Here is a 13,206-nt window from a genome sequence, read left to right as displayed (position 1 = left end):
CATGGAACATATGCTACTGTGCTGATCTGATAAATATACAGTGAATGGGGGTTTGTACAAAAACTGGATGAACATTACAAGTAGCAATCTGGTCTATTTATTTGGAATCTTGCAATGCTTCAGTAGAAGCAACGCCACATGGCAACAAAATTTCTAGGAAATGGTACTTGCATATTTGCTTATCTTACTGCTGGAACTGCTTGCACATTCACTTTTTTTCTTCATGAGTGTTTTATGAACTAAGAGAGTAGATAGAGTTTATAAATCAGTGCTCAAAAAACAAATAAATAAAAGGTGTCCTGAAAGTCAAAATGTGGGACACTGTCAGACCATGGTTTATAGAAAAGCAATTTAAGCTGAAAACATTACAGCGCATTAAGGTTTGTTTCCTCCATTGCGCTGAACTGAGACCGGAGTGTGTACCAGAGGACATGACCAGCCCCATAGTAAGATACATAGGCTAAAGGTGCAGTTTGCTTAATAGACTCATGCAGAACCACAATATGTAGCAAGTGAAGCATCACAGCCAAGCATTAACAGATGAACATTGATGCTTAACAAACTGTCAATGTCAAGGTCATTAGAGACACTGTGCAAGTTCTATCAGCATTCCAGCATTTTTCTCAGGGAGAAACTAAGTCTAGATGGTTGAACGGAGAACTGAATCCTTGTTCTTCAGATTGTCATTCCATCATATTCAAGAATTTGCACATGGAAGAATTATAACCAAAAGTAGAGCTATGAGGCGAAATTGCTCTATAATATGAAGAGTGCATGCAAAACTTTCTCTGTTTTTACAGTTTTCCTAGATTTATATACTATCACAAAACATTCCTGCAAATATTGGCTATATGTGCTTTCTCTTTTTCAGCAACACAAGGTTTTGTTAGTGTTTCTATAGGTTAACATACAGCTTGCATAGAAATTTCAACATTAAACAGACAAAAATTTGTAAATGTTTCACACATATTTTTTGATTTAGTTAACTGCTCTTCTTAGGATGCCTTTTCCTGGTTCAAATAAAAAGTTTTCTACCTTGATGATAATTTTCCTATCACATTATTTTATGAATTTCTTGAACTTGTTACATTTACTAAATACTAGACTCGCTTATGAAAATGTGTGTCTTTGTCCTATTATAAACATTTACTGAAGGGAAATGTTTTGCCTATGAATGGTGAAATTGTAGCATATTTGAGATACTTTTCCAATTTGTTGTAACTACAGAAATCAAGCCGAGGATGCACCAAATACAATAACTGATGTAATTGTGTTTCTTTGACAATATTTATTATTATTTCTTTACTTTCTCAGACGTTAAGTCTGGTTAAAAATGGAAAGTGACGCGGACCTTGATCAAGCGTCACTTCCTTTTAACTGTATGGCATATGTTATATTGCATTTAGGAACTTTCGGGTAATTGAACATGTATCAGTAATTACAGATTTCTGTAGTTGTATATATAAGTTTGGATGTAGCTGTATTGCATTGATGTACTGGTGGATATTGCGTGGTATGACTCCTGTAGTTGATAGTATAATTGGTATAATGTCAACTTTATCCTGATGCCACATGTCCTTGACTTCCTCAGCCAGTTGGATGTATTTTTCAATTTTTTCTCCTGTTTTCTTTTGTATATTTGTTGTATTGGGTATGGATATTTCGATTAGTTGTGTTAATTTCTTCTTTTTATTGGTGAGTATGATGTCAGGTTTGTTACGTGGTGTTGTTTTATCTGTTATAATGGTTCTGTTCCAGTATAATTTGTATTCATCGTTCTCCAGTACATTTTGTGGTGCATACTTGTATGTGGAAACATGTTGTTTTATAAGTTTATGTTGTAAGGCAAGCTGTTGATGTATTATTTTTGCTACATTGTCATGTCTTCTGGGGTATTCTGTATTTGCTAGTATTGTACATCCACTTGTGATGTGATCTACTGTTTCTTTTTGTTGTTTGCAAATTCTGCATTTATCTGTTGTGGTATTGGGATCTTTAATAATATGCTTGCTGTAATGTCTGGTGTTTATTGTTTGATCCTGTATTGCAATCATGAATCCTTCCGTCTCACTGTATATATTGCCTTTTCTTAGCCATGTGTTGGATGCGTCTTGATCGATGTGTGGCTGTGTTAGATGATACGGGTGCTTGCCATGTAGTGTTTTCTTTTTCCAATTTACTTTCTTCGTATCTGTTGATGTTATGTGATCCAAAGGGTTGTAGAAGTGGTTATGATATTGCAGTGGTGTAGCCGCTGTATTTATATGAGTGATTGCTTTGTGTATTTTGCTAGTTTCTGCGCGTTCTAGAAAGAATTTTCTTAAATTGTCTACCTGTCCATAATGTAGGTTTTTTATGTCGATAAATCCCCTTCCTCCTTCCTTTCTGCTTAATGTGAATCTTTCTGTTGCTGAATGTATGTGATGTATTCTATATTTGTGGCATTGTGAACGTGTAAGTGTATTTAGTGCTTCTAGGTCTGTGTTACTCCATTTCACTACTCCAAATGAGTAGGTCAATATTGGTATAGCATAAGTATTTATAGCTTTTGTCTTGTTTCTTGCTGTCAATTCTGTTTTCAGTATTTTTGTTAGTCTTTGTCTATATTTTTCTTTTAGTTCTTCTTTAATATTTGTATTATCTATTCCTATCTTTTGTCTGTATCCTAGGTATTTATAGGCATCTGTTTTTTCCATCGCTTCTATGGAGTCACTGTGGTTATTCAATATGTAATCTTCTTGTTTAGTGTGTTTTCCCTTGACTATGCTATTTTTCTTACATTTGTCTGTTCCAAAAGCCATATTTATATCATTGCTCAATACTTCTGTTATCTTTAGTAATTGGTTGAGTTGTTGATTGGTTGCTGCCAGTAGTTTTAGATCATCCATATATAGCAAATGTGTGATTTTGTGTGGGTATGTTCCAGTAATATTATATCCATAATTTGTATTATTTAGCATGTTGGATAGTGGGTTCAGAGCAAGACAGAACCAGAAAGGACTTAATGAATCTCCTTGGTATATTCCACACTTAATCTGTATTGGCTGTGATGTGATATTATTTGAATTTGTTTGGATATTAAGTGTGGTTTTCCAGTTTTTCATTACTATGTTTAGAAACTGTATCAATTTAGGATCTACTTTGTAATTTCCAATATCTGTAGTAACCATGAGTGGGGTACACTATCAAAAGCTTTTTGGTAATCAATGTATGCGTAGTGTGGCGACCTTTGTTTAGTTTTAGCTTGATATGTCACCTCTGCATCTATTATCAGTTGCTCTTTACATCCTCATTATTATTATTATTATTATTATTATTATTATTGTTGTTGTTGTTGCTGAAAAATCTATGTTCTGTATTTTCTTCATTTTTGTGTTCTTTCAGGGCGGATATCAATAACACAGCCTTCAAGTGTGAGTATGTACTTCGATTGTGACCCCAAGTTTCAAAATAAATGTATCAAAAGTCAACAGTTATAAAGTAAGAACTTGCTCTTCGATAAAAGAACGACAAATATGGAGGAAAGTGATGGAAAGAAATAATCTGGATAGCATAGAGCATTTTGGATATCAGATAACAAACTGTGCATAAGCAAAGTGTCAACTGTTCCTGAATAGCTATGGATAATCTATTGAATTGTGGGCTGGCCATTAACAAGTTTTGAATCAAATTTTCCTTTTTTATACAATGATAGTAGAAGACTGCCCCCATTAGTAGCAGCAAATGACCCATCAGGCACGTAAGTCTGTCAGACTTATTTGTCTTTGTACCACTGAATAAGAATGAGTGTGAAAAGTTTTCCAGTCCAATAGGACTGAATACTGCTGTTACATTGTTCCACAGCAGTAAGTGAAACTGATTTAATACAATTATGAGTTTCATGCCAGTAACTCAAGAGTTCAAATTCAAGTGTGTAAAAAGAATCAGTGGGGCAATAAAAATATTACTTGGATTGTGCCAGTGTTACATAAAGACAGGAACACTTCTGGATCATAATATATTACATAGGGTAACAGCAGATTCAGGTCTTACACACCAAGAATTGTATTAAATTTAAGAACAGGAGAAGATCAAACTTCAACATTATACTTAAAAAGTAGAAAAGAAAAACATAAAATCAGTCACCTCTGGGGCTTACTTTTACACCTACATCTGCATTGCGCAAGCTACTTTGCGGTATGTGGCAGAGCGTATTTTGTGCACCACTGTCAGTTACCCCCTTTTCCTGTTCCATTCAAGAATATTTCATGGAAAGAACAATTGCTGGCAAGCCCCCCATGTGGGCTCTAATTACATCTTCATGACCATTTCACAAGATATACTTAGGAGGAAGCAATATATTTGGTGACTCTCCTAGGAATGTATGCTCTGAACTTTAGTAACGAACCACACCAATATGCAGAATGCCTCTCTTGCAGAATCTGCCACGGAATTGGTTAATCACCTCTGTCATGCTTACTAAATGAACCTCTTAAGTCTGGCATACACTTTACTCATAATTAATTTTATGTAGTTGTTCCACTTCTAACTGCTCCATATGCATACTGTTAGACTGTTCTGCAATTACAATTGTCATAGTACAAAGAGTTTTTCTGTGTATGTATTCACAATGTGTTACATTTGTTTATGTTGGGTGTCAATTGCCACTCCCTGCAGCAAGCACTGGTCCTTTGTAGATCTTGCCGTTTTCCCCTGCAATATTCTAGCACTGTGACTTCTCTGTATACAACAGCATCATCAAAAAGCCTCTTCTGGCATCAACTACTAGGTCGTTTACATAGAATGTAAAAAGTAATTTCTTTATAACACTCCCTTGGGGCATGCCCAAATTTACTTTTACGTCTTAAGATTTCTTTCTATTCAGAGTGACTTGCAATGCCCTGTGTCCCAGAAATTCAAGCCAATTACACCATTAGTCTGCTATTTCGTATGCCTGTATTTTGTTCATTAAACAGCACTGTGGAACTGTTCTGAATGCCTTCTGGAAGTAAAGAAATATGGCATTTTTGGTCTCATGGGCGAACAGACCTAGATGGGTTTCACACAATCATTGTTTTCAGAAGCCTATTTGTTTCTACTGACGAGATTTTCAGCCTCCAGATATGTCAATTTGTGAGCACATAACACATTCCAAAATTCTATCTTTGAGCATCTGTTCAACAACCCTTCTTGAAAACGGAAATGGCCCATGCCTTTTCCCAATCACCAGGAGCATTTAGCTCCTCTAAGGACTGACAGTACACTGCTGTTACATGAGGGGCACATTCTTTCAGGTATTCTATGTAGAATCATATCGGTATGCTGTCAGGTACAGTGGCCTTCCCTCTGTTGAGCAATTGTAGTTCTTTTATATCCCATGGTCACTTACATCAGTGTCAGCCATTTCATCATCGATGTAATGATTTATGAGAGACTCTACAGCATGACCTTCCACCATGAGCCATATGGAAAAAGAGTTTTAGTATTTGGCCTTCTACATGTCATGCTCCATTTCAATTCAATTATGGCCACAGAGTGTCCGGATAGATGGCTGTGATCCATTTACTGATTTAATGGAAGGCCAAAACTTCTTAGGATTTTCTGTCGTGTCAGTAAACAGAATTTTACTTTCATATTCGTTTAACACTTCACGCATGACTCTCCTTACACCAATTTTGGCTTCATTTGGTTTTTGTCGATCTGTGAGGTTTTGGCAGTGACGCTCTCTTTGCTTTCACAGCAGTTTTCTAACACGACTGTCAACCACAATGGATCTTTTCCATCCCACACAACTCTGTTCAGCACATACCTTTCTGAAGCTTATAACACTCTTGAACTTTCTCCACTGATACTCAATGCTCGAGATGAAATTTTTGTGCTGATGGCTCAGGTTAATTTTAAATCTGTTTCTTGATGATCTTCCTAAGCAGACAGGTCTTTGCACCTTTCATTGCATTCGTATTTACAGCTGTTTTCATTGATGTTGTTACAGTCTTATGATCATTGATTCCCTGTTCTACATTGACTGAATCAAAAATTATGCATTTCTCTGTCACCGGCAGGTCTAAGATGTTATCTCCATAAGTCAGTTCTCCGAACTTTCTGAGTTTGCCTGGTGTGGTTTATGACAACCACTGAATATATACATCATGATGGTCACATAAGGATTTCATCCCCAGATCTTTCCAATGACAGTCCACTGTGTTAATCACTGTGTCAATAATGATTGTAATAAGGAACAACAGGGAGTATGTGATGAGGCTTGATATAACAATTTAGAATGTATATTTTATACAAACTGTAAATTGTCTGAGAATATTTGCTAGATAATGAAACCACAAAGTACGCAGCTACGCAGTGTGACTGAATTAGACACACACAAAAGAAACAAAAAAAGATATGGCTATACAAAACAAGAAATTAAAATGAAATTTTTGAGAGAAAGTAAAAGAGTTAACTTAGAAAGCACAGATGGAGAGTTTCCTATGTACAAAATTAAGTGCAGCTACTAGGAACACATCAAAGATCTCCACAAGGTATAAGAACTACCCTGAAATATTATACGGAAGATCAGTTGATATGGGAGTAAAAAGAGAAGTCAGTGTAACCAGAGTGAGAGATCACTGAAGGGTTTGACACTAACAGACCAGTAGGAGCCAGAAACAAGCCTTCAGAATTACTACACACAGATGGAGGTACAGTAACCAGGTGGTTCTTTCAATTTTTCAAACTATGAAACAGGTACCATAATACCAGACACGAAGCATTGAAGTATCATAATATCAAAGACGCAAATAAATTTGAAAATGTCTGACAATGAGTGTCTAACAGTGTGCTGTAAATTATAATTTAGGGTAATATGCAGAACACAATATAACAACTGAAGTGCTTGAAGAAGATGAGTGTGTCTTCAGTGAAAGTAACTGTGCCAGAGAGCCAAACTCAACCTCACATTTAGCAATGGAAGAAAGAATACACAGAAATCAGTGTACTTTTAAGCCATTTATACACTTGCAGAAATTCTTCAACTTCCTGATAGCAACCATAATATATAAGAAACATTGAGAAGAAAGCTGTTGAAGTAGACGTATTATCTACAAAGATAAGGTAGTGATAATAAAGCTGGAAAACAAAGTATAAGTATTAAACAAAGGGTTAGTATGCTTTTGTTTGTCTGCCATGTTTTAAATTGTTGCTGTTGTGGTCTTTAATCTGAAGACAGCTCCCCATGGCAGCGAATATCTATACCCTGCAAATCTCTTCATCTTTGCGACGCTACTGCAACATACGTCCATTTGGAACTGCTAACAAAAGTCAAACCTCAGCCTCCCCCCGCCTCCCCACCATGTCATGAACTTTTTTTCTCTCAAAATTGTTTCAGTGCCTATTAATCAGTTATCCAATATAAACATCTTTGTTGAATTATGTCAAAATAGCAACTAAGGAAAACTTCATAACAGCAAGTACAAAACAGATATTAATGTTAAGGTTGCAGACAATATAAACCCCCTATGATTGATTGGACCCCACGGGGAACCATACATATTGTCTCCCTTGACCCCACGTCACTCTTGTGGCATATCATCACATAACCTTTCAAATTATAGGTTCATACAGCATTGACACAAGCAGACTTATGGCTAGAGACAAAATATAAATTGGAATATTCATGAATAAACATGCCAACACAGTGTGAAAAGAACATTTGCAACCTTCTAAACAATGATGTTATCTTCTAATTGACTGGCACCAAAACACATGCACACCTGACTAGCGACAATATGCAGATATTTGTAATTTTATACAACACAGGTATCGGCCTTCTGGGAATGAGAGAAGATGTTAATAATACAGAAAACCGTGTCACACCTGGCACACTTACTAGCCTAACAGAATGTAGTCCTTGCAAAGCATAACTACAGTAGGCAGTAATGTATCACAACATAAACAGGAACATGAATTATATGCAAACAACTGCACGGAATGAATCTGAGTAGAAGATTTGCCCAAAAAATTAGACTCTAAAAATTAAAAACTGAAACACAGCAAACTGATCTGTTGAGTGAGGATGTAAGAGACTGTGTAGTGATTCATTCCTCAGTTGGTAGCATCAAACTCTGCTACCAAATTTATCACTTTTTAATGGGAGTAGGCTATAATGCTACCACCTGTTTTCACTGTCCCTCTACTTCATTCAATACACAACTTTGCCGATAAAAACACTAAACTAAACTCCACACAGGTTCATTGTCACCACTGTCAATACACATTAACAGACCATGATTTGCATGTCAAAGTAAGACGGAAGAATTAAGTACATTAACATTTCAGCAATTACGCAATGTGGTTTTTCCAAATTGCATTTGCCATTTATTATTGAATACATGGCTACATTTTGAGATGTTCATCTATTACTATAAATGAAGACATCACATTTCTGAGTCGAAAATCAGGTATGAATGATGCATTCATTTGCACATTGTTCTTAAAATGTTTGCACAAATCAGACTTTTTACAAAACCCACTCTCAAAGATGTCCCACAAAACAACGTGTAGGTCTCCCTGGGAGTAACTGACAATGACTAAGTTAATAAACCCACAATTTCTTTCTTGGTGTGGATTATTACACAGTCATAATTATTTTCCTTTTCGGTTATCAGGCAATATAGGATTGCAACAGAAAGTTTATAAATGCGTCTGTTTAGTAAAACTGACATGTTCACAAGAATGTTATTCACTAAATCTACACTGATGCAAAGATCATTTGTGATACAATCCATAAATCTATAAACTGAGAATACAGTCAATGCTGTCATGAACAACCAGATACATTTCCTTCACTAAAATGTTTATGAAGAACATCACATTCACAAAATTAAAAAAAAAAGGGGGGGGGGGCTAACATCCAATGAACCAGTTAACTCGTACAAATATTTTGGTGTGACAATTTATTGGGATATGAAATGCAGTAATTACATACACCGAGTACTTAGAATTTGATGCTGACCCCCCCCCCCCCTTCCACTGAAACTTCATTTGACAGACTGATATGTGGCATTTCATAAGGTCTAGCTTAGATTGAAAGGTGATAATTTAGTTGTGAACTGGTAAAGTCTACGAATATGAATGCAAGATAAAGGTTGTGGGAATAGACTGACCTGTAGCAGAGCCTAATATTTACATTTGTGTCATATTTAAATGCTCTTTGACATATTTAACACACTTTTCATTATGTAAACTAAAGCAGCACATTAAATTTGGAAAACAGAGATTACATAATGGACAAGTTTCCAAGTAGTATTTTGATGTATATTATGCACATATATCGTACATAAACTATGAAAAATCAAGAAGGGTCCACTATGTAACAAGTGGATGCTTGTGTTCACTGGTAGGATACTGAGAAAACACAATCAGTCAACAAAGAAGATTGTTTACAAAACACACATGTGACACGTCCTAGAATACTGCACAAATGAGTCAAACCCATAGAAAATATGACAATCAAGGGACACTGAATATATACAAAAAAAGGGCAGTGTCACACAGATGCCGAAAAACATTGCCAGGGAAAGACAGTAAAAGATGTACCTATCCAGAAACCTGTAGTTACAAAGTTTCAAGAACCACCATTAAGTGAGATATCTAGAAATATACTACAACCCTACATATAATGCATCCATAAGGATCATGACAGTCAGATTAGAGTGTTACGGGTACGCATGCACTGAAGCAATCATTCTTCCTACAGTCCAAAAGTGAATGGAATACGAAGCAGCTCTAAAAATGTTACAAAGGGAAGTACTCTCAGCCACACACTTCACACTGGTATATAGGGTATAAATGTAAATAAAGGACATATGGTTTCACAGATTCAGTTTTAAAGACTCAAGACAAAGTATACAGATGTGAACTTCAAATTTCATGAAAGCTCAATCCAAAATGTGATGTGGTACCAAATGTGTGATCTAATTCAGTTAATTTGAACTAATGAAAACAGCATTCTGTCACATCACGTACTTGTTACCCTTGCAAGTAACAGGAATTGTGCTATATATACCAAACTTAAGAATATCATATTCACCACCTTGACTAAAGGTGTTTGGTTCCCATTTAATACACTGTAATTCTGAACATTATATGAGTTTTTATAATGGAAAACAAATATAATGAACTGACTTTTTAAATAGTGTGGGTTTGCTGACTTCAACATGTAAACTACATCAGATTTACTTACCCACAACTCATTCTTGTTAAATTTCTCATATTCGTTCAATATAAATTCATAACTATAAGTTGTTGCATTTTTATACACACAAACATTTCTTACTTCAGAGTATATCAATATCTATACATTTTGTACAATTCACATGAATAATGTAGTCTTATAGCATGGGAAAAGAGGTACATAACTTTAATAACTTTATGAACACACACACACACACACACACACACACACACACACACACACACACACACAGAGAGAGAGAGAGAGAGAGAGAGAGAGAGAGAGAGAGACGAAATACAAACTAAATTAAACTGAAGAGCTATGTACATTAAATAAGAGGTAACAGAATTTCCTCATTGAACTTATTGTAAATACAACATTAACAGCTGACTGCGTGGTGCTTATACCTCACAGGTTACTCAGATGGGAAAATGGATGACATTTCGTCTACTAAATGTCAGAAAGACCTCATGATATTGCAATGAGCAAATAAATTACTAATTTTAATGGAAATTTGTGCTTTGGCACCACACAGTACGTGTGGTTATCCTAATTACTGATACCACTTTCTGAACAACTTTTCCATGATCTATTACAACAGAATGTCCTGAGCTATATATCTATATAACTGCACATAGACTGTTTGCAAATCTTGTAAATTGAACACAACTAAACTATACTTCTGATCCTATTGGAGGTTTCCCTTTTAGTTGTACGTCAACTGATGATACGTAGTTTTGAAACTTATGTCCAAACAAAAGTAAAGTAATTTCATAACATAACTAATAATTCGATTACTACCGGGTAATCTTGGAAACACAACACTACATAACTTCTTGGATCTAATCATCGGTAATCAGTTTTGCAGTAAGTCAATTCGGTATCCTTAAGAATGTGTTACTTCATGCTTCATCTAAAAGGTTAAGTGAACTGCTACTATGCGGCAAATGCAAGAAACGCACATACGGCTATGTTAAGAAACATAACTGAGATTTTTTTAGTTAAAGGTTATAACTCACCGGGAAAGCTCTAATTCTCATCTTCCCCTCCTTCTTCGGAAGCGCACCTTTCATCATTTTGCTGGCTTTCTTTTAATCCTCTTGTTCAACAACACACACTGTCATACGACAAGTCGGAACTTCCTTTTAATAAGGATGGCGGTAGCTAACATTCATGAAATAATATATCCGCTTTAAAATTTTTGATGACTGACGTACAAACGCGTTTTGGTATCAAACACATTGATTACCATCAAAACTGTTACTGCTCACATACACTGCAGAAATACTGCCAATGTTTTACCCCCATACAGAACCTGAGATATTACATCCAATAGAAAAAGTAGTTCCCCATATGTACCAAAGAAGTAACAGTGTAATATCGACACTAAACCGTTACCAAAACCTGTAGTCACAGGCACGGGAAATACCTGATGCATTCTTATCAAATTTTGTGCATTAATGTAGCTGGATCACAGACTGCCATAGAAACTACTATGACACGATGCAGAGTCCCTATGACTTCATGGATGTTAGTAATTTGAACGTGTACTGCAATGTCGTAAAAGCTAATGTAAGCAATTAAATATTGCCGCAGGTTATAAAATCAAACGAGACAGAATTACTAGGAACTATTATACTTGGCAGATGAGTCGGTTGTAGTCATATGATATGTACTGAATATTTTTCTCTATGTATCCTAAAACGGGAAGCTATCGTTTTCCTGATAACAAGCAGCATAATTGGAAATGACTGTTCAGCTGCCTGAGTTTTCGTTGTCACTAGCCAAACAGAGCAGGTCACGTATATACTCGTGATGCTCAAGAAAGCAGTCTCATCAGATATTTTACTGTCTGAGAACAACCTGAAGAATCGTCTGCGGATGTAAAATGCTCAGACTTGAGTGCTGGCTGATGTTTTTAAGTGACGGGATTGTTAATATTGACAGTATTTCTTTTCTAGTACGTACCGTATTTGGCTGTTTCCAGTCTCGATTTAATTTTTGTAATATCGGAAAAAAATCAGCTCAAACTTAGCATTCAATACAAAACGGCGAAGAAAGATGCTGGTTATATTGCCGCCTTACCCTATGCTGATTTCCTCTGTGGCCCCAGACTTTCTTTAAACATATCTCTCATTATTTTTCCTTCATTATTTCATCTTTTTTTTTTTCCAACAAGTGGGAACAGTCAGTTGCACTAGTTCTCCATTCCGCTGCTGACAATATGGCAATAACTACACAAACAAATAATACAGTTGACGACCATACATCGTGACAGTGGTCCCGAAAAACCTGAATAAATATCATAAAAAGTGACAACTGTGATTAAATCCAACCAAAGCAAAATGTTGGCAGGCAGAATGCTGAATATTTTATTTCGCTTCAAGCTAATACACCACTATAATTAAGCCAAATACATCGGAATCACTATTGTTAATACCCTCCTCTATCAAAAGAGCTTACAGCTGACTGAATTAAAACATAAAATTGAAAACAAAATGAAACTGGTAGAAAAAATGTAGGGAGCACAACAAATATTCCTAGTGCCATACTCTTTAGGGCACTGTTTACCAGTATGGTCCAAGGTGAGGCGTACCAACTAAATAGATGTAAACCAAAATGTGCCAGTGCACAGTGTAACTGTAAAACTGAAATCCACAACACTTTGATTCCATTAGTTTGCTGACATCACTCGGTCACCATTGGCACCGAATAATCTTCGTGCTCACACACTTCCAATCTATGCCCTACTACACCCTCCAACCTGGAATCCTACAGATGTGTGTTTGAAAGTGACGCCCTGATGCAGTATCTAACATCATAGAAAAAGGGACTGAAGTTGAAGAAACTGAACACACATGAGGAATAGTGAAAAACACTGAATCTGACTGTGAAGCAGCAAAAGACTTTGGAGCTCACATTCAACAGTTCTCCAAGGACTGGAAGCTACAGCTGAAGCTGTTAATTGCATATGTAACACCAATAAAACTTGGGAAGTG

General features: G+C 36.0%; 1 protein-coding gene across 1 annotated transcript in view; it reads right to left on the bottom strand.

Moving 5' to 3' along the window:
- Positions 1–11,662, bottom strand: part of LOC126236758 (cullin-3) — a 297,410-nt gene extending 285,748 nt beyond the window's left edge. Inside the window, exon 1 of the mRNA XM_049946298.1 lies at positions 11,227–11,662. Coding sequence (XP_049802255.1) covers positions 11,227–11,283 — 57 coding nt within the window. The 5' untranslated portion in view covers positions 11,284–11,662. The remainder of the gene's footprint in view (positions 1–11,226) is intronic.
- Between the last annotated feature and the right edge of the window lie 1,544 nt (positions 11,663–13,206).

This window comes from Schistocerca nitens, chromosome 2, assembly GCF_023898315.1.
Source record: "Schistocerca nitens isolate TAMUIC-IGC-003100 chromosome 2, iqSchNite1.1, whole genome shotgun sequence".
In the NCBI taxonomy this organism is placed as follows: Eukaryota; Metazoa; Arthropoda; class Insecta; order Orthoptera; family Acrididae; genus Schistocerca; species Schistocerca nitens.
Note: the sequence above shows the minus strand (reverse complement) of the source record. Positions and strands in the feature narration are given on the sequence as shown.